The sequence below is a fragment of the Populus alba genome, chromosome 1 (assembly GCF_005239225.2).
Source record: "Populus alba chromosome 1, ASM523922v2, whole genome shotgun sequence".
In the NCBI taxonomy this organism is placed as follows: Eukaryota; Viridiplantae; Streptophyta; class Magnoliopsida; order Malpighiales; family Salicaceae; genus Populus; species Populus alba.
Window position 1 is genome coordinate 44,749,963 of NC_133284.1, and position 23,246 is coordinate 44,773,208.

A 23,246-nucleotide genomic window follows, 5' to 3' on the forward strand; every position below is an offset into this window, starting at 1 on the left:
TTCATTGAGTCTTTACTCATCTAAATGTATATTTTTTTACCTCAAATAAAATACTCTCACTAATAAGGCCTTGTTTTGATCAAAATTGAATCACCAATTTTGCTAATCTTGTATATTCTGATCCTCCAGCCTTTTCACATGTTATTTTGATAATTCACCACCAGCTTAGGTAATTTTCTATGCTTTTTTCATGTGTAACCTCTTGTATTTTTCTATTTTCCTTTTCTGCTTTTTTTTTCTTGATTTTTTTTGTGAAGTCAAAAATAAATAACTACAATTTAGTAATAAAAGTGAGAATAGAAGTGGTAATGGTGTATTGACCATGAATAAGATAGTGGTGCTAATGATAATTATAAAGATAATTATGGAGTGGCAACAATGACAATAAAGATGGTGGTTATGGTAGCAAGATTATAGTGGAAATGATAAAATAATCATATGATAATAGAAGTAGATTATTATGGTTTACAAAATCTTTATGAGCTGAAAATACTTTTAATAAATAAACTAAATTTTAAAATTGTCCATAAGATATTACACATTAATTAGTTTTTTTGTGAGATTTTTATGAGAAACAAACAAATAAAAATCAAGAAAATATTTTTACGTGAAATATTTTATATAAAACAACCATAAATCATTGCTCTTTCTTCACTCCAAATCCTAGCTCACCTTCTCTCTTTAAAAACCGCTCATATGTTTAGTAATTACATAGCATGTATATTATATTAATCATCTAATTAAGGTCATTTCAGTCCACTTAAAATTAGAAATGAAAGCATTTTAAGTCAAATTAATTTTTCTTTTGGCATTCTCCCACTACGGGAATGTGATTCTCTTTGAGGATGATGCACGCCAAATCCGCAAGAAAAGTCAAATGTAACAAAAAAGCTCAAGTTACTGTTGGGTCAGCCTCTTGATACCAAACTCTTTATCTTAACGACGTGGTTTTTGTGCTCTTCACACGTATGAAAATCAATGCTTCTTCCAAGTACACAAGTTTTTTTTGCAACAACTAGAAGCAGACATAGCTCATCCACCTGGAGTTGCTATAGACTCGAAAGACATTTTGCATATTGCACACGCACGCCTACTGCTATATGCGAATGTATATACTTCTGAGAACAAAAATGTCGCATAATTCAGGTAATCAGAGATACTGTAGAGCTGTCAAATGCAAAAACAAGGTTTCAACGAACAAACAATCTCAGCTGGATGCTACTGTGTTGTCCAAGCTGAAGCCATCATTTTGACGTTTTGCCTAAACCAATCCTAAAGAAGCCATTAAGAGGGTTTTGCTGTGCTTGCCTGGTTTAAATCTTCAAAGAAGATTCAAACTGAAACTGCAAATTTTACCCCAGGTTCTGAGAAATAACCTGCAAACTTACAAATACAAATCCTATAAATTACATGCACCACAAAATTAAAGAAAGCACATTAAAGGAGGAGGTAGGGAGAAGAATAGCATTCAGTTAGTAGCAGTAGTCCAAAGCAGATGAAGACCTAAACAGTCCCCCAATGAACCAAAGGAAAAACCAATCCCTAAAGCAGCTTTATAAAAGTACATGTTTTATTAGGCAAGTAGAGTATTGATATCACTATGAAAATTTTCATAGCATGCCAGAGGAAATGAGATTAAGACTATGAGGAAACTAGATGAAATTACTGCTATAATGCTGATATAGATAACTGTACTGAGAAAAGTAAGCTTGCCTCTGATATTAATGGCTTAGCATGCTCTTCCCACTCGGTAGCCCACCTTGAAGAACCCATTTCTAGTGCACCATTTCTTAGCAGCTTCAGTGCATCACATTCTTCTGGAAAACCCTTAAACAGCATCTGCACACATTCACCGCAACATCATTTTTGCCATGATACTAACCAAACTGAAAAAAAAAAAAAAAAATCCTTAACTATAGCTCCACTATCTTTCCATCTATAACTTTGTTTCAAGTGTCAGTGCCTTTATACCACATATCGGGCAAGTTGCTTAAATTTTTCCTCGCTTTTAGTTATTCATGAAAAATATTATCTTAACAAAGCAATTAAAATTTACCAATAGTTCATCAGCTAATTCTGATGATGATGAGAAGAGGAGACCATTTTTCTCAACTTTCACGAGCTCCTTGATGCTTCCAATCAAGAGTGCCAAAGAAAACATGGCAAATAAGTGAATAATGCAACTAGAACCTTAAATCACTTGCTGAAAACAATAAACAGTAAGGCTTTACCAAGAGTAGGCAACAGCGCAAACAGGTAGTCCACAACCAAACATGTCCACAACCTGTGCCAGAGATTTTTATGGAGAGTAATAACATAACTTTTGTGCAATGAGGAAGTGTTTATATCAGTCAAGAAAAAAGCAAAACAGTTTTCATACATATTTCAACATTGAGTTTATACCTTCATGGGAAGGTCCAATCCTGATGATGAAGTATGCAAGCACACTCCAAGGTCTGCCGAACCTGTGAATGTGAGAGAGAGATGGGATTACTTCACTCGCTTGAAGAAATTATAACAAAAACCAGTGAGATGGTTTACTACCTAGAAGCAATGGATAATCCTCAGCTGACAACCACATGGTACGAAATGCAACACGCTTAAGATGTAACCGTCTTATTTTTTCTTCATATTTTTCTTTTTCTGGCCCTTTACCTTCATTCATCAAAGGAGTGAGATCCCAAGTTAGAAGTTGTTGCATGCCAAAGATGCAAAAACATTCATTTGGTAAGCAAAAGAAATGTTGATAAGAAAATGAAGCAAACAAAAATATCACCTGTAATGATGAATAACAACCTAGGGTACAAACATTGCTTTCCAGCTGACATTTCATTCCAAAGAACTTCCACAGTAGAATCGTCTTCATTTAGAATAGCAGCAACTCGTCTATCATACATAACTGCTGCCTCAAGAAGAATGCCAAAATCTTCATCTGCTGTCCTGCAAACCATGCTCTCATTTTAATATGCTCTGGTAAGTTTACTTTCAATGGAATTATCTTAAAGGCAACACTGCATTACTTGAGAGTGTTCCACTATGCAAGGTCAACTAGTTAATCAGGTGGAGAACACTAGAATTATTACTCTGCATGGTTGAGATTTAAGATTACGATCGTGAAATATAGGGAAACATAGAAAACCCTGAGTTTGGTATGGAAAAAAAGACATATCAGGGCTTCTAATTAGATTACTAGGATAAAGAATTTCTCATTAGTGATTTGTTATTATAGAACTGATGATAGGGTATATTTAAAAGAATTTGAACAGAGTTCTGTGTTTTCCTTGCTCTCTACTTGGAGGATACTTCTTTTCTTCTCCTTTCACTTCCATCATTTCAACACTCAAATGAAGGAAATTAAACCACTTCCTTTCATCCCTCCAGCCAATCCAAACAAAATAAAAGGGCAAAAATCATTTAACAATGATGTAATACAGTAGCCATGTTCACATAACAAACTTAAGACAACCTGTAAGTGAAATAATATTATACAGTTTGAGTGAGAAGGAAAACTGTAAGAACCACCGAATATGTCAATGGCACCATAATCTGAGATTACTCAGCAATTGGGGCATATACATGGCTCATCAGCGTGAGCATGAAAAATAAAACAGAGCAACTCACCAGCTTGTACTGCTTACAACAAGAGCAGGCCTATTTGGCTTTAAGAAAATATCATCAGCAACCATGGTTGTAAATAAAGTCTCATTTAGATTAGGGCTACCCATTCCCACAGCTCCTGCAAATAATGTATAACTTAAGCAAATAAATCTGGATCTAACTGAACCTCAACAAAGATAAGATCACAAATTTATTTTGTCAATGATATTACCATGGCTGGCACAATCATGAACACCTTGGGACTCACTGATGTGTTTACCTAACCTGCAGAATAACTACAATGATCCATGATAAATTTACAATTCAGTGTCTTCTGACTGAAGAACTTAGCATGAAACATGGGTTCACCTTATGTCTCTCCTCGAGTGAGGCAGGATGAAAAAACTCAGGTGGCTGATCATATAGAACTGCAGCTCTGTCAGTTTAATGTACAAAAGATGAGTAATAAACCCATAAAGATATGATAATAAAACAGTCCAAATCAGAATGCAGAAAATCTGAGCATGTTGAGCTGACCATCTTACTTAATTCCCCAGTTTTGAGTCAATTCATGTTGCATAGCCCTTGTTACACATAGGGAACCATGAGCCATCTTCCCATAATACCTCTCAAACCTAAGCAGGTAAGAAAAAACAAGACATCTGTCACAGAACCAACAAAACTGATAATTCACAGGGCAAAGGACAATCAATAGTACCAACGATATACTGTCACAAATCGACTATTTCTTCCGAGCGATAATGCTAGCAAAGTATAACCAAAATTATGCCAATCGACAATAAACTTGGCATTTCTCAACCAGCTTGCCCATTTTACAGCTACCAGAGTTGGAACAGATGGAGGATTCTGCAGAAGCCAAAAACAATAATGAGACAATTCTTGGCTTAATCTGTGAGAAATCCAATAAAAAGATGCACAGCAATATAAGCATGCACACATATATCAGCTATCATGCCCAGAACAACAGAATGCTATATATATTTTACAGGTTAAATGTATTACCATCAAAAAAAAATTGCAGGTTGAATAATTAACAATGGTCACTTAAATGAGGCAATTCTAACATGTTCCCAGCAACAAAACATGGGCTCAATAACCGTTCTGTAGTCTCTACTTGATTGGACTAAGTGCCTGAGTTTCCAGAATGCATTTAATCACACAATTTGACAAATAAAAGTTAGGACACATTGAGGCCTATCTAAGAGTTGGTTATCATCTAGGACTCTCCACCAATTCCACTAACACACAGCCTGCCCCTTCTCTCCTCCACTGTTTCCATAACCTAGAAAAAAGTTCACCTTTTCTACGGCAAATTGCACCTTCATACCACAATTTCTATGTGTCTCATGGGCAGCATTCAAAAAGTTTTTTTTTTTTTTCTTAGACAACTCATTACACGGGCAGACAAGAAAGTCCTAAGAATTATGGTACTGGCATGTTCTGACCTGCACAAGGAACACATCGGGGGGCGGTATTTTGACACACAAATACCAAAGAAGCATAAGAAACTGAAATAACGGCTTAAGTAAGAGCATGAATGGCTTAAGCATCTTCGGCAACCCCTGTGGAATTGTTGGCCACTGTTTCTGCAAAAAAAACATTAAAATCAAAAGTATTATGATGCGATAGAGATATTCAAGTAAGAGAAGGCAAGATTTTGGAGTGATAAATACCATTTTGTGGATATGGATAGATTGATTCTCCCGCAATGCCATATGGGGTTCAGAACCTGCAGAAAGTTTGAATCAAATTTATTAAAAAAACACAAAAAAAATAAAATAATTTGAAAATGGAAATGAAAAGGAGAGGTACCTCCATAAGCAACAATGTCAACTTGAAGAGATGCCTGACGAGCAAGGGAAAGAGCATGATACTGCATTCGAGGGCTTCGGCCTATATCTCCCAATACCACCACGCATGCCCTCCCTCTTTTTCCCATCTGATCTTTCTCTCTTCACTTCTAATAATCATTACAAAATCGGATAAAGATCGATTCAGTTGATTTTATCGAGAACAAATTGGAGCGAGCGAGCAACAGAGAGAGAGAGAGCTTACCACCAAATTTCAACGGAGTTTGCTGTTGCAGAGATGCAGCTGAAATTGAAGTTTGCGGTGCTAGAAATGATCGGTGTGGGCTGGGTTCTATCAAATAGGCCTAGTAGAGATTGTACTGTATAGATTGGTTTCATTTCAAACCAGTGTTATAAACCAGCCCGGCCAGACGGATTGACCAAACCAAAGATTAAACCAGGTTGGTTTCCTTTAAAACAAGGCATGTATCGGCCCGGTTAAATTTAGATTATCCAATTATTAATTAATTAATTTTCAAAGTAAAATTGTTCTGAAGAAAAATAAATAATAAAAAAAAACAATTCACTTGGACCAACCTGTTAACCTGTGAAGACTAGACTATCACAGATATTTTTTAACTTTTGTTTTCCTTTTTCTTTCGTTTTTTTTAGTATTTTATTAATAAATTCCTTTTTTTAAAAAAAAAAATATATAGTTATTAATTAATCGGTTTTTTTTTAATACTGTCTTACCATTTTTAGAGAAATAGGTGATGGTTTTAATGGCCTATCTTGGAGTGTGATTATAGTTATTTTTTAAGTATTTTTTATGCTGAAATGTATTAAAATGATATTTTTTTTATTTTTTAAAATCAATACATAAAAAAAAAAAAAAAAATTAATTTTTAACAAAAAAAAATTAATTTTTTATAAAACATAATTTACACCACATTCTAAAACATTCTCGTGTACCGGATCCATAAATTTTCCTCAACAGGGTCAATGGACAAGTTAAGTTTAAATATTATATTTTCATTACCTTTATTAGTTTTAAACATAAAATTACACAAACATTCACATTTAAATTATGATTCTAGATAAATAAATAAAAAAATCTCGATCACTAAGAAAATAAATATTGACAAAGAAGTTTGATATAACGGATAATTAAATTTGGATAAAATGTAAAATGAAAATGAAAATAGTTTAAAAAATATGTCATGAATATATAAATAATTAACATTAGACCTGTCATCCGCTCTACTTCATGAATAAAATTTCAAGTTGATTTAAAACATAATAAACTAATGTTGTGAATATATTATAAAATATAATATTTTTTTTAATTAAGAAATGAAAACATATTATTTACATAACGGGATTTCAAGTAAATCTTTAACATGAAAAAAATTACATTATAAATATATTTTCATATATTATAGCTTTTTTTTAACTTGAAAAATAAAAAGATGTTGTTTATGTTTTATAAAATAAACTAAGAAATTTATTATTTGATATATTAAAAAAGAGTTGTCAACACTATTAAAATATTAAAGTGGAAAGCTAATTTTATAGTAGAGATGAAAGACAAATGCACATACAAATATTTTACACCAACAATCCTTTTTATTTTATACATTTTCATTCATTTTTTCGTGGTAGTTAAATATGGTTGCTAATAACAAATGATTTCTATTTTAATTTAAAAAAAACCCATACAAATACAACTAATCTATATGAAATATAAGATGAAAATAATCTGATATAAATTAAACTAATCTATTTGAAGAATCATTCAACTGAAGAAAATAATTAAAAAAATTAATCACTATTTAAAAAACACAAAATTAATTCAATTTGTTTAAGAAATTAGAGAGAGTGTATAAATTGGAATTTATATAGAAAAAATTAATAAATAAAAGAGATAAAAAAATAAAAACAAAAAAGATCAAGTTCTAATAAATTAAGTCTACGCACATGGATTTTAATAAAAACACTCAAGTGAGTTATCGCTTGAATGCAATTGAAAAATCAATATTTAAGTTTTTGAACATTAAAAACCAAAATTTCATTTTTTTTACTTGAAAACACCTTCAAAACAGAATATAAACATCAAAAAACCACTTACTAGACCCATAACACCACAAAATCACTCCAAAAAATGGAAAATTAATTGAAATAAAAAGGATTTCATTCTACTTTTCCTTAAATGTTTATATATAAAAAAAAGACACCATTATCAAATATCTTTTTAAAAAAATAAACTTATTAACACAAAAATCGTCATGAAAATATAATCAATCAATAAATTTTTTTTTTTCTCTCATTGGGCTATTTTCTCTCTCCTCTCTTAAACACATGTACAATAAAAAATGCACAAAATAAATTTTTAGATCTAAACAACTTTTCATGTGTATTTTTAGATTAGTCACTTGAGTTCCTCATGTTTTATATTTTGGCATTCTTCCTTTTTTTTTTTCTTCCTAATTTAAACCATAACTCATTAAAATTATTGAAAAATGATGATGCAATTGCAAAAATAAAAAAGCATAAAAAGAATTGGGGCACTTGTTCAAATGAACAGCACCCACACCTCAAATATTTTAGATGTATTAGTAATTAGTAATAGTAATAAGAATAATAGTAGTAATTAGGCAATCACATAATTGATATATTAAAAAAATAGTATATTTTTATTATTTTGATAAAAAAAAAAAAAAGAATGAGTTATAAGTTAAAATTATATTTACATGTACAAATATATTCAATTAAAATAAAAAAAGTAAAAAAAAAATAGGGAATTTTGTTACCTTGTCCATTATATTGTAGATAGGGGTGAGAAAAAAACCAAAAAACTAATTAAATTGAGAAAACATGAAAAAAATAACCGAAAAAATCGAACCGTGAAAAAAAATTGATTAAAATTTTGAAAAAACCTACCGATTCGGTTCAGTTTCAGTTTTATAAGCTTGAAACTGAAAAAACCATATTGAATCCAAACAAAAAAAACGAAGTCAAACCGGAAAACCGAGCAAAACTGGAAAACTAAGCCAAACCTGGTTAGAACCGATTTTTGTGATTAAAAACCGAACCAAACAAAACTGGTTGGTTTGAACCGGTTTCGGTTTAAAAAAAAATAGTTTGATTAATTTTTTTTATATAAAAATCAAAACAAACTAAAAATGATCACCCTTAATTATAAATAAATACAAAATTCAAAACAAAATCCCAATAGAGTTTTTATTTCCATGAAAAAATATTAAATAATATTAATGGTGAGATATTTTAACTATGAATTAGTCAAATGATGTTATATATATGAGTTCTAATATATAGATATCGAATTGAGATTCTTTCATGTTCAAGAGACACATGATCTATAATTTAAAAGGTAAACATTAAAACAAAGTATCTTAATTTTAGTGTTTAATTAATTAAATATTGGCTACTACAATCTTAACCATTCATTTTTTGTTGTTGAAATGTTTGGATTAAAAGAAAATAATAGATCATATTTTTGAACATGAGAAGATCTTAATTCATTTTGGTAGAGTCCAGCTTAATAAGAACCTTCATATTTATTTTCCATTCATCGGAAAAATATATTTTTTTAACTTTTATTTCAAAACAAAAAAAATCAAATTTCAGTGATGTCAAATGACCCCATTAATAAAGCTATATAACTACAGCTGTTTTTGTAGAAAATGGTTTTTCTTATTGATTCAGTTTACAATATACAGCTATATATATAGGAGAATTTGTTTGATTGTTACAAGAATTATAAATAGCATTAAAAACTATAATTACTAAGAATTAAAACTGATCTTCGGTTACTTAATCAGTTTTGATTGAGAAGAGTAAATCTCTTTTCAATTACACAATCAGCAAAGGATATATCTCTAATACCCTCCCTCAAACTTGGCGGGCCTGCACGAACAAGTTTGCAAGTAAAAAGAACATGTCGATTCTTATGAAGAGGCTTGGTGAGTAGATTTACAGGCTGATCTATGGAAGGGATAAAGCAGACACGATGGCTTCCAAGTGCAACCTTCTCACAAACAAAGTGATAATCAAGTTCAATATATTTAGTGCGGGTATGGAATACCGGATTGGAAGCCATGTACGTAGCACTGAGGTTATCACAATGCAAAAGAATGAGAAACTGAATGCGAGCACCAAGTTCATAGAGTAAGTAGGCTAACCAAGTAGATTTTGCACTAGCATGGGAAAGAGAACGATACTTAGACTCAGCACTGGAACAAGCAATGGTAGGTTGCTTTTTAGAGCACCAAGAGACCAAGTTAGTGCCAAGATAACTAGTCATTGAATGACGAGATTCTGAACAGCCAGCCCAATTAGCATCCGCATAGGTAGTAAGATAAGTAGGATGGTGCTGAGGACCAAAGAACAAGCCATAGTCAAATGAGCCTTTGATGTAGCGAAGTATGCGCTTAGCAGCAATTAAATGAGGGAAGCGTGGTTGACTCATGAACTGAGCAATATAATTAACAAGGAAGGCAATGTCAGGGCGAGTGATTGTCAAGTACTGTAATGATCCAACAATTTCCCGAAAGACCGATGGATTGGGAAGGAGAGCACCATCATTAGAAGTGATAATATCTTTTGCTGACATCGGAGTACTCACAGGTTTACTAAGCAACATATCATGCTTCATGAGAAGATCATATGCATATTTGAGTTGACTGATATGAACACCTTTATTTTGAGATGTAACCTGCAAACCGAGAAAATAATGTAGATTTCCAAGACGGGGATGTATGTCAAAGCCTCTACTTAAAGCATCAATAAAACTTTGTAAAAGTCGATCATCACTACCTGTGAACACAATGTCATCAACGTAGAGGAGAAAATAAATTGTATGGCGCTCATGTTGGAAAAAAAATAGAGATGAATCAGCCAAGCTCTAAACAAAGCCAATTGATAATAAGAAGCATGTCATTCGGTGAAACCATGCACGAGGAGCTTGCTTGAGGCCGTAGATGACTTTGTTGAGCTTGCAAACATGAGATGGCCATGACTGATTAATGAATCCTGGTGGTTGAGTCATATAGACGTATTCTTTAAGAAAGCCATGAAGGAACGCGTTCTTAACATCCAATTGGTGAATTGACCAACCTCTAGATACAGCAAGAGAAAGCACAACATGAATAGTTGCAGGTTTAATAACAGGACTAAAGGTATCTATATAGTCTATACCTTGTTGTTGATGAAATCCTTTAGCCACAAGTCGTGCTTTGTGACGTGCAATTGTGCCATTTGGGTTGTGCTTTACTTGAAATATCCATTTGCAGCCAACAAGATTTTGAGAGGAAGGAGGAGGAACCAATGTCCAAGTTTTATTTTTCAGCAAAGCATTGAATTCATCAGCCATTACAGCACACCATATCGCATGTTTAGAAGCTTGAGTGTAACATGTGGGCTTTGTAGTTTCAATGACATTGAGGAGAGCACGAGGAATTGGATATTTGATAGTGCCATCAGTGTGAATTTTAGGTTGTACAATACCATGCTATAGACGTGTCCTCTTAGGTGGAGAGGGTGGTGTTCTTGATGGAATAGGAAGAGACTGAGGAGCAGGTGATAAAGATGTTGATGGTGCTGGAGGATTAGAGACAGGAGAAGGATCACCTGAGACCAGCTGTTGAACAGTTGAATCAGGGGCAGATGGCTGAAGAGGGGTGGATGCTATCTGTGAAGTAACTGGATTTGATAAACATCGGCGCTGATAAGTGAGGATGGGGGTGGCAGTGGGCGCCATAGACTAGGATGTAGCCAATGATGTTGTAATCGGGAATTCAGTATCCATTTCACACTGCTCTGGTTGAGACACAAGACAAGGAGAGTTGTTGTTCTTAGCAGGTGAGTTTGGACCAGAAGGAACAAGTTGTGGGAGCTCTGAGCTGGACAAAGGTGTGAATTCCAATAGGCCAACATCGAGAAATGAATGTGCCTGCAACTGTTTGTAAGGAAAAACTGTTTTGTTAAAAATAACATGCCTAAAAATATAGACACGATCGGTGGTAGGATCTAGACAACAATAACCTTTGTGTTGAGAACTGTAACCAAGAAAGATACACTCAATGCTACAACTTGAAAGTTTATTGGAGACATAAGACCCAAGATGAGGAAAACATGAACATCCAAAAACCCGAAGAGAGGAATAGAAAGACGGGCTACCATAGAGACGAGTATGTGGAGTATCCCAATGAAGAGTGGGTGTGGGAAGAAGATTAATAAGGTAAACAGAGGTTAAAACAGCTTCAACCCAAAGATTATGTGGAGTACTAGAAATGAGAAGGAGATTGCGAGTCATTGTAGCAATATGGCGGTGCTTACGTTCAGCAAGGCCATTTTGTTGTGGTGTGTGGGGGCAAGAAAATCTTTGTTGAATTCCCAAGGATTTACCATAATGAGGAAATGCATTATTGATATATTCTGTCTCATTATCACTTTGAAGAAATTGAATGGTTTGGTGGAAGATGTTTTGAATCTTGGCAACTAAAGTTTGAAAATGAGTGAGGACTTCATTTTTGCGACGCATAGAGTAAATCCAAGTGTAACGTGAGAATTCATCAGTAAATAGAACATAATATTTGAAACCACTTACAAAAATGGTAGAGGAGGACCAAACATCATTATGTATAATATGAAAAGGAGTGTTAGCAGTCTTTTTGGTGGAAGTAAAAGGTAATTGGTGAGACTTGTTAAGTGCACAGTCTCGACAAAAAGAAGGAAAAGACAATTTGGAATTAATTATAGGACTTAGATGTGCAAAGACATTTGATGATGGATGACCCGAACGATTGTGCCAGATGGAGGAGTGAACGGAAGCAAGGGCTTGTGGAGAAGTAGAGACGTTTGATAGATTAAGCGAATACAAACCATCTTTACAAGGGCCCTGAAACAATAGACATCCAGTGTGTAAGCAATAGATTTGATAAAAGTCAGGTGCAAAGAGAAAGAAAACATGATTATCTTTAGTGAAATGGGCAACAGATAGAAGATTTTTACGAATAGATGGAATACGGAAGACATTTTGTAGAATGAAGGTAAAAGAGCCTAATGAAAAGGGAAGGTTACCAGTATGGGAAATAAACATTGAATCCCTATTACCCATGTAGACATTATGCGGCCCACCATAAGGTTGAGAATTATTGATGGGCATGGCTGTCATATGATGAGTTGCACCTGTGTCTGAGTACCAGTTTGGATCAGCAGCATAATGTACACCAACAAATGGAGTAGCAGTGTTTGGACCAGAAAATCTATGTGGACATTGAAAAAGTCCATGATGACTTGAGTGACAATTTGGACACCATTGAGGTGCTGGGCCAAGAATACCATTTGGTGGAGGACGAGCAGCCCAAGCTGGTGAAGTAAATGGCCCTGATGGAGGCACATGTTGTTGTTGCATAGGAAATGAAAACCCAACCTGTGACTGTGGAGCGGCGCACTGCTGAGAATAACAACCACGTCTAAAGCGACCATTGTTAGGATGACCACTGGTGGGAAATTGATGACCAGTATTAGGGTGGTGATCACGACGGGTAGAGGGAGCATAAGTGTGATTGAAAAGAGCGATGGCTGTAGGAGAATCAGTAGGACGAGATTGTTGAGCATCAAAAGAGAGAATTCGAGCCCGAAGTTCAGTGAAATTTGGGAGCGGAGGATTTTGAGTGAGGGCAATACGAAGCATGAGATAATCAGGGCCAAGACCATGAAGAGTGGTGATGACCAAATCCTCATTAGGAACAGGCTTGTTAATAGAAATCAATGCATCAACAATTGATTTAGCATGACGAAGATAAGTATCAACAGATTGAGTGCCTTTATCGAGATCAAGAAGTTGCATTTTGAGATTGGTTGCACTTGCTACAAACTTTTGGGAAAAGTGATTTCAAGACAATCCTAAATTGCCTTTGATGTGTCAAAACCAATGGTAAGTTGTGCAATGTTTTCTGTTAGAGTGCTGGTGAGGATGCTAACAATTTGTTGGTCGATGATGAACCAGCTAGCATGATCAGGATTAGGAATGGATCTTGCAGATTAAGTGTCAAAAGTAGAAGCAGAAGCAGAAGCAGTATTCAGGATGGTGAGAGATGGTTCAGGAATGGTGCTATCAACATATCCCCAAAGTTTGGCACCATGAAGGTAAGGTTTGATTTGCCTAAGCCAAGTGAGATAATTGGTTTTAGTAAGTTTGGTGAATTGAGTAGTATTTTGAGAGAGAGCCAAAGAAATGGTGGCCATGAGAAAGAAAAAGGAAAAAAGGAAGAGAAACGCTAAAAGAAGAGAAATAGTTAAGGATCATAGGTTTAGGCTGATAAGATGTAGAAAATGGTTTTTCTTATTGATTCAGTTTACAATATACAGCTATATATATAGGAGAATTTGTTTGACTGTTACAAGAATTATAAATAGCATTAAAAACTATAATTACTAAGAATTAAAACTGATCTTCGACTACTCAATTCAGTTTTGATTGAGAAGAGTAAATCTCTCTTCAATTACAGAATCAACAGATGATATATCTCTAATAGTTTTACTAAAGTGTTTGAAAATATGATAATGGATGTAATTTAAAATGTTTTTTACTTAAAAATATATTAAAATAATATTTTTTTTACTTTTAAAAATTATTTTTAATATTAGCATATCACAACAATTAAAAATTATAAAAAAATATGTATAGAATGTTTGGTAATTGTGTTTAGAAGTGTAGTTACAATTGCTTTTTAAAGTGTTTTTTTTCTTGAAAATATATCAAAATATTTTTTTTTATTTTTTTAAAATTATTTTTGATATTAGCGCATCAAAATAATCTAAAAATACAAAAAAATATTAATTTGAAATAAAAATAATAAAAAAATTTAAATTTATTTTTTAAATATTTTTGAAACACAAAAACAAACAAAATTTTACGAAACTTAGTTAAAAAAAATATATAAAAAATACTTCTCAAAAAATTATCTTTGAAACTCAATTTTTTAATAGCTCTTATAATACAAAACACCATTTAATTTATTATCAAATATTTTATTGCGTTTATTGTACCGTAAATACAAAAACAGTTGCAAAACAAACGCAGCTAAGCGAAGCTCCCAGCAGGAATGTCTCATGCTTGTTTCAAATGCATCCTTACGCATCGAAGTTGCACAAGTCTTGACAAGATGAAAAAATCTGAAGGAGCAGAGTTAACTGCCTTAGCTTTCCTTTATGTTGGAAATCTGGCATCCAAACTGTTGGAGCCTAGCGACTTGAAGACCATGCATTTAATATCTGCACTTGAAGGCGAAAACTATAGTATATAATATTTTTTGTTTGATCAAAGAATATACAGTGAAGCAGCACAGTAGCCATAAGATTGTAACCATCCATCATCAATAAGAAAAGCTTGAAATTTTCAAAAGATTTGCAAACCCATCAATAGGGTAATGACATTTTTAAATAAAAAGGCATGCTCTCAACTTCCCAGAGTAAGTTATTTAGGCATGGGGTTGCTGGACATCCAGGGAATGTTTCTATAACCTTGGAGCTAGGCGATTGAGAGGATGGTCCCAATCGGTTACAATGTGGGCTCGAGTGATTTCCTTGAGGGAACGACAACCACTCAACGCCATGGTAAGCTCAAACTCCTCACGCAGCATTTGAAGCACTTTTCTCACACCAGTCTCTCCTTCAGAAGCCAGTGAAAAGACCACTGGTCGACCAATCTGTCATCAAGAACACCACCGAACAGGTCTCAATTCTCAGTTTCTTTTAATAGATGATAAAAATGAGAAAAGGTTCATCTTGTCAAATGAATTCCACCTCAAGTTCAGTGATTTGAAAAAGAAACAGGCCCTTAATTAACAATAGCTGTGCACTGTGGTCTATATTAATTCCTAGCATATAGATGGATCATAAATTATGCAGCCCTTTTCTTAAGATTGCCAAACGAAAGCTGTGGCTATGTCAAGGTTTGATACTTACGAATATGCCAGAGGCTCCAAGTGCCAATGCCTTGAAGACATCAGTTCCACGCCTTACACCACCATCCAAGAACACTGGAACTCGTCCTTGTGCAGCCTTGACAACCTGACATCATCGATACAGAGATAAAATACAATCCCCCTTTAAGACTCTGATCATTTTTTTAATCAACTTAGCATATATATGTTTCAGGTAGAAACATGTTGAATTACCTCTTCCAGAGCCATAATAGTGGAAGGGACATAATCGAGTTGGCGAGCACCGTGATTCGACACAATAATCCCTGCTGCTCCAGCTTGAATTGAAAGCCTTGCTGCAAAACCAGCAAAAAAAATAAAAAATGTTCAGGCATTTACAAAAATTATAAAAGTGACTGTCAAAATTGCTGTTATTTGTATTGTTCTTACCATCCTCAGCAGTGAGGACGCCCTTCACTAGAATTGGCAGTTTGGTGATTGTCTGAAGCCACTCCACATCCTATAAATATTCCAAAACAAATCAATGGAGCAACTCATCTATACTAGAATTAACACATAATCACGCTATATCAGTATTACAGTCTACAATTACTCACAGATTTTGAAAAATTCTAGATTCCTTACCAAAGTAATATGGATTGCCTAATGATCTTTGACAAGCTCAGTGATCTTTCTTAACTTCCAATACAAAGAACTTAAAAAAAAAAAGTTTTTATTTAAAATTCTAACATCTTACAAGTCTTAAGAATGTCCAACCTCTTTTACGAAATGTCTCAAATTCAATTAAAACAAATAAAAGAAAAATATCTAAATGCTTTGTCCTGATTCAAGTAGTGGATTATAAATTAACCCGGAGCCTCCGAACACTTCAAATCTCAACCATAGAGACCTATCTAGCATACCTTCCAGCTCAGTGTACGATCAATTTGACCCGCAACATATGACGCAAGTCCAGAGTCAGCAGCCTGTATCGTTAACAAAGCTAATAATGAGTTGAGTAAAAGAGTGAGTTGTGTAAAAGAGAGTTATCAATCTAAAATGTTCAATTATACAATTATTCTTCTGAGAATCATATAATTATTCCTCATAAGCAGTAAATTGGACTCACCTTGTCCATTTTTCCAAGGTCCAAACCTTCAAAGTTCTTCAATGTCAAAAATGGTGGCAGAGTAAATCTGTAAGAAAACCATTCAGCAGAAACCATATAAAGTCACAATCAGGATATACCACTCCTCTGAGCAAATGGTTTGTTAAGGTCGATGTTAATTTTAAGTTAGCACCTGTTCTTGATGTCAGCCTCCCTGCGGCCCAACCTTGGGGTATCAACTGTAAGAGCAATAGCCTTGAAACCTGCCCTTTCAGCTCTTCTGACAAGCTGAGCAACAACATTCCTGTCCTTGTACACCTACGAAAATAAACAGCAAAAGCATTTGTCAAGCAAACTACTGACATCTGCAAGCACACCTGAAAACCAAGATATTTTGATCGAACAAATAGAAGGACGTCAAACATAGTATCTCAAGCTTACATAGAGCTGGAAAAAGCGGATGCCAGGTCCAGTGGATGCAACCTCTTCAACGCTGGATGTAGCCCACGAGGACAATGTCTGAAATAATCAGGAAAACGTTTTAAAATTAAGTACAGCGAAGACGTCTAAGATTGAAGTTGAAGAAGCATCTATGATGGGAATGTCATTGATTTAAAATTTGTCAAAAACATTCTTCACAAGAACAGCTGAAAAAGACAGACAGAGAGAGAGAGAGAGAGAGAGAGAGAGAGAGAGAGAGAGAGCAGTTTTAAGGAAGAAAACAACCAGTAGAGATACGCGAAACACTCAAAGTTTGAAAAATATCACCACAGCACCACTTCAATGTTTGAGGGTATACACTTCAGGTAAGGGTTTCACGTAATATGATTTACATTAGACAGTTCAAAAAATCACATATCCCATAATTGTAAGCAACATAATGAACATTGAAACATTCTTTAACTACTTGCAATCACCAAATTATCAGAATTCAGGGAGGAATGTGATAAAACATGAACAAACAGGCACATAACATTAGCTGCTCGATCCTCTATTTTGGTATGAACTAGTTGAATTAGTGCTATCTATCCTTAAAAAAGAAACATTAGCAGTGCCTCTCAAGGTAGAAAATTCAGTTTATGGATATCTAAATGAAACACAGAAGATGGTGAAAATCAAACCATGATCGTCCCAGCAGCCGATGCAGCTCTTGCTGTTGCGTACTCCCCTGCATTATAGGAGAAGGATTCTATCAAAATAAGGACCACGCCCGTCTTCAACAGATTCAAGGGCCAGATTAAACCATTAGCAGAAGAGATCCATTACCAACAACAAGCCAAAATCGAAGCACACTGCTACATACCTTCAGGATGAGCCATTTTCTGCATGGCAGTTGGAGCAATCATGATAGGCATTGATATTTTGAATCCCAAGACAGTGGTGGCCATGTCTATTTTGCTCACATCAATAAGAATACGGGGTCGAAACCTATGTATAATTCAAACCAAAACAAACACATTACTAAAGATGCAAATTACAATCAAGTTCCACATCCTGCGTTTTGTCTATAAACTATAAAGATAAAGAGACAAAGGCCCACAAAATTCTTGAGAATGCATTTCTGTTTTCTGCTAGAGTCCACTGGTCCTCTGCACCAGAAGCATAATAGTCATAGACCATCTTTGGCAACTTCTGCTTAGCGATGACCTCGTACTCCGTGACATTGGTTATCTCCATCTTTAAAATCAACTGTTAAATCCTCCCACTTAAACAATCTGTATTTAAGAATTAACAAATTACTACCAATCAATAAACACAAGAGGCCATGTAAAGAATTCAGTGCAAGGACAAAAACACAAACACAAACACATGATAGGTTCCCAACACAACTCTCAACTAATACTGTATTATCATTACACTATACTCATGCTGAAAGAATCTTCACCAGCGCATCTAAAATTACAATTAATACAAAAAGAACAGACACGCCGAAAGAACTGAATAAACTAAAAGAAAAGGAACAAAAGTAGAATTGTTGATAAAGTATGTTCCAAAAAGAAATAATTGTAGAAGTCCAGGTACAAGAAACCAGCAAAGTGTATCAAACTTCAAGTGGGATTCCGCACACCCACACACACACACACAGTATATATAAAGAGAAAAAGAACATGCATATCTTTAATTTATCTCCGAAGTAACTATAACTATAATAAGGTGTAAAGTATAAACCAAGAAACTTTTAACGCTTTGTTTAATCAAGCACGCTGTAAAAAAGAAACATTTGCAGCTCCTTTTTCTGTCTTGAAGTTTTGAAACACTCAAAAGACGCAAGATAAACAAAAACCTCTAACTTTAAACAGCTAAAAGAAAAGGATAACTAAGAAGTAATAACTTGTAGCAGCACGAGAAGAAAAATAACAGGTTGTATGCTCATAAGCAGAACCTCAAGAACAGGGTAAAGGATAAAAAACCACTGTGGTTACATCCTAGCAAGCAATAAGAAACTAAGAGTGAAGAAAGGTAGAGAGAAAATCAAAACAGACCTTGGAGAAGCAGCAAGAGTATTCACTACATGCAGAGAAAGCAGATATAAGAGATTATAGTTAGAGAAAGAAACAGAACGCAAAACAATGAGGTTAATTATACGTAGGAATCTGCATGGAGACAAAAAGTGGTGGGGCTGATACTCGACCATATGTATGCACGGTGGTTACATATATCGGATAGGGATACAGGAATACAGGAGAAGAGAAAAGGAAAAAAAAAAAATATGCATGGTGTTTGAATGGATGAGCATTTGGAGGTGGGAATTTAAGATCAAATCCTATCGTTGCAAACTGGGTGCTTCTCGTCCACATAGCATTTGTGTGTTTCGCAGCCTTTTCTCTTTCGATATCATTTCCATCACTATTTTTTTTTAATAAAAAAAACTAATGAAATATCATTACAATCCAAAATTCATGAATCACGTATTTGGAATTCCAGTTTAAATAAAAGTTGAATTAAAATTAAAATAATTATTTTTTATATTCTTGTATTGTTTTAATATATTAATGTTAAAAAATTTTTTATAAAAAATTATTTTTACCATGGTGTCCAAATCAGAATAGTCGAGATGAGGGTGGCTTTTCTATGTTCCGAGGTCCATGTTAATCACTTAAACTTGTTTGGCAGTATGGTTGTAATTGCTTTTAAAATAACGTTTCATGCCTAAAATATATGTTAATGATTTTTTTTATTTTTTAAAAATTATTTTTGACATCAGCACATCAAAATAATTTGAAAAATACTAAAAACATATTAATTTGAAGTTAATAAAAAAATAAAAAAAATTTCAATTTTTTTCAAAAGCGCTTTTGAAACGTAAAAAAAACACTAAGGTGCACCGCGTTCCAAAAACATTTGAATTTTAAAAAAATAATTTTTTTTTTATTTTCAGATCATTTTGATGTGCTGATATTAAAATAATTTTTAAAAAATTTAAAAAATTATTTTGATATATTTCCAAAAAAAAATATTTTAAATCGTCATCACTACCACGATCTCAAACCATCTTTAGAATCCGTTTGGCAACTCGTTTGCGTTTGAGTTTCCTTAAAAACGCACTTAATAATGTTTGGTTACAGATTGTTAAAAAAAAAAAAAATGGGTCCCATCATTTATATGCGCAGGAACCATGATTTTTTGGAAAGCAGTAAAATACTGCTTTTTTCACAAGTTTCAATATGTTGGTTGAACTTTCTAGAGATGATTAATGGCTAATTACCAAAACAACACTGTTTTCGTTCAATTCTCATTTGCTCTCCTCCTTCTCATTCTTGTTCTTCCATTTGCATTCATTTCCTTTCCCATCAGCCTTAATTGCGCAAAACAACTCCACAGTAAACCATTACTGCTGCATAACCCAATAAACTGATGGCTCCGTCTCTCTCTGCACATTCAATTGTCATTCATTTTTCTTTAACAAAAGGAAATGAAGAACAACAACAACAACCCTTTGCAACAACCCCGAAACATATATATAGATCGAGCTTGATTCAAGCACCAGAGGTTAAATTTACATCAGGTTAGTTCACTGCTCTGTTCTTAGTGAAAATTTAATTTAATTGTTGCTTATTTCAGTGAGATCTGTTTATCCCCTTTTGTTTAATCACTTGTAGTTCACTCTCGATACTTATATATGCTAATTTTTCCTTCGTTTATGAAGCATCAACACAAAAAGTAGACGTCGATCAACCTGTCTTCCTGCCTTCAACAACCCCACCACAAATATCAACATCATGCTTCATTCAAACACCTCAGCTACAATTTCCAACTAGTATTATGCTGACTTCACTGGTCCTCTAGTAATTTTAAGATTTTTTTTTGTTCATTGCAATGAAATTGACCTATTTATGGCCTTTTTAATTCACTAGTATTTTACTTTCGGCAGCCATTACTGCTAATTTTTCATTATCTTTATCCCTTCCATGTATCTATAGTTATTTGTTTGTTTGGTGTCTTCTACTGATTGTTACCAAACAAATGTAATTAGGGCACAATTAATTTTAGTAGCTACAGTAGAACATCTCCTACTTTGTTTGTTAAAATTGTTTTGTGGCATTCTATATATTGCTAACAATATATATATATATATATATATATATATATATATATATATATATATATATATATATATATATAGAACATCCCTTGCTAATTGATGACAAACAAGTATATATGGCACAGTGACTAGGTTTTTAGGTTGATGACAAACCTTCTGTCAAGTTTCTTAGTTCACACTTCACAACATGCAATTTTTTTTGAACTAGTTTCTTAGTTTCTTTTTTTCATCCCTTATTAGCATTAAAGCTTTATTCATCTATATTGAATTGTGTTTTGAATTCTATCTTGCATTATCAATCATTCTGCTATAGATAATTCTATTATGTGCTGCTGATTGCTAACAACTACAAACATAATAACTTAAACAAATTATTTCAGTTGCTAATTAGAACATCCCCTGCTAATTGATGACAAACAATTATAGGATTATGGCATAGTGGCTAGGTTTTTAGGTTGATGACAATCCTTCTGCCAAGTTCCTTAGTTTACACTTCACAACATATAATTTTTTTTTGAACTGGTTCCTTAGTTTTTTTTTTTCCATCCCTTATCAGCATTAAAGCTTTATTCATCTATATTGAATTGTGTTTTGAATTGTATCTTGCATTGTCAACCATTTTGCTATACATAATTTCTTTATTTATGTTTTCATTCCTTGTCAACATTCAACCTTTTGTTATTCTTTGATTGACCTTTTGCTACACATGTAATTTCCTGTTCTATTACTATTGTATTATGGCCTTATCAGCATTCAATTTCTTATTCATTTGGTTAATTGTTTGTTTATTTTTTCATTGCATTGTCAACCATAAACAATGGATGGGTCTAACACACGTGACAAAGCTTCTTGGAGCAAGACAATGTTGCACATATTTTGTGACATTTGCATTACAGCTATTGAGAGAGGCATGAGACCAAACACATATTTTGACAAAGCTGGTTTGAAATTTGTTGTACAATCATTCAAAGATCAAACAGGCCTTTCATTATCAAAATCTCAGCTTAAAAACAAATGGGATGGGATTAAAAAGGACTGAAGGGTATATAAGAAATTAATAGCTAAAACTGGAGTTGGTTGGTCTACTGAACTTAGGACCATCTCAGCAACTGATGAATGGTAGCAATCAAAAATTCAGGTTAGTTTATTGATTTTCAATAGCCTCATAATTGTTTTTTTCATGTTGTATTATTTATTCACCTAGTATCATTTCTAATTACATCTAGTTGTCATGCACAAGAAATGAGAGGAGCAAAGAAGTTTAGGCATGTCGGCATAAAGCCCTTGTTGTGTGCCAAGTACGATATCATATTTACTAACATAATGGCTATGAGAGAATATGCTTGGACTCCCTCACAAGGACTCTTATCAGATGAAGATAATGTGGCTGCTAGAATGAGGAATACAACCAATGAGGATACTAATATGAAAGAAGGAAGTGACGACTCTGAAGAGGATGCAATCCCTGATTTCACACGTGATGTTAGCAATATGGTTGGTGGAAGCAATGTCGCAAACAGTAGCAGCAACCCCAACAGTTCAAAGAGAAAGGGTGCACATCATCCTACACCTCAATTATGAAAAAAGAAAAGGGGAACTAGAATGGGAGCAGTACTAGTTGCACGTCTGGATAAACTTGTTGAGACTGTCTCCATGCCTAGAGGGATCACAACTCCTTGTAGAGATAAAAAAAAAAAAAAAAGGTTGTAGCATTGAAAAGGTAATGAAAGAACTGTACTCTATTGATGAAGTTGCATTTGGTAGTGCATTGCATACCTTTGCAACTAAATTCTTCTGTGCGAGGAGCAGGAGGGAGATGTGGGTTGCAATGGGTTGTATTGACAGAAAAATGTCATGGCTGAAAATTATGTTTGACCAATAAAGACAAACTTAGATGGACAAGGTCAGTTTTTAGCTTTTAACCCTATTTCTGTCTTTGCATTTATGTTGAATTCTATAGACAAGTAATATATTAATTTGTTTAAAATATTTTCAACTGGTTTTGCAGACCTTATGTGTTGCAATTATTGCTGGAATTAGAAGGAGTTGCCCATGTTTTGGTGTATTTCTGTAGCTAAGTTTTTGGAACACCACAATCATGTATGTTTTGCTATATATGTATGACTGAATAGTGCTGTTGGGTTGCAATTTCATGGATGTTAATTTCTAAATTGTAGACCTTAAATATATGGATGCTTAACTTTAAATGTTATGTTTAGCTTGTTAAAATACTCCTC

At 33.8% G+C, this 23,246-nt stretch overlaps 2 protein-coding genes across 4 annotated transcripts; both read right to left on the bottom strand.

Moving 5' to 3' along the window:
- Positions 1-880: 880 nt before the first annotated feature.
- On the bottom strand, positions 881-5,792 carry LOC118038175 (UDP-glycosyltransferase TURAN). 3 transcript variants are annotated; one of them, XM_035044490.2, is made up of 16 exons: positions 5,674-5,792; positions 5,431-5,578; positions 5,292-5,347; positions 5,064-5,204; positions 4,316-4,464; positions 4,143-4,232; positions 3,967-4,033; positions 3,830-3,893; positions 3,622-3,736; positions 2,777-2,940; positions 2,545-2,655; positions 2,404-2,465; positions 2,232-2,284; positions 2,057-2,132; positions 1,714-1,839; positions 881-1,376 (listed from the first exon to the last, which is right to left on the bottom strand). In XM_035044490.2, exons 2-16 carry the CDS (start codon positions 5,555-5,557, stop codon positions 1,353-1,355), a joined length of 1,425 nt encoding a protein of 474 aa, XP_034900381.1. In that variant the 5' UTR covers positions 5,558-5,578; positions 5,674-5,792; the 3' UTR covers positions 881-1,352. The 3 variants fall into 3 exon arrangements, with proteins under 3 accessions (XP_034900381.1, XP_034900380.1, XP_073264513.1); XM_035044489.2 differs by lacking the exon at positions 881-1,376 and having other exon boundaries at positions 1,399-1,839; XM_073408412.1 differs by lacking the exon at positions 881-1,376 and having other exon boundaries at positions 1,770-1,886.
- Positions 5,793-14,782: 8,990 nt separating this feature from the next.
- Positions 14,783-19,125, bottom strand: LOC118038161 (glycolate oxidase). The gene is made up of 12 exons (XM_035044470.2): positions 18,950-19,125; positions 18,007-18,181; positions 17,770-17,894; positions 17,588-17,634; positions 16,908-16,985; positions 16,660-16,784; positions 16,488-16,554; positions 16,282-16,344; positions 15,809-15,878; positions 15,614-15,714; positions 15,402-15,506; positions 14,783-15,142 (listed from the first exon to the last, which is right to left on the bottom strand). Exons 2-12 carry the CDS (start codon positions 18,141-18,143, stop codon positions 14,951-14,953), a joined length of 1,110 nt encoding a protein of 369 aa, XP_034900361.1. The 5' UTR covers positions 18,144-18,181; positions 18,950-19,125; the 3' UTR covers positions 14,783-14,950.
- Positions 19,126-23,246: the final 4,121 nt, after the last annotated feature.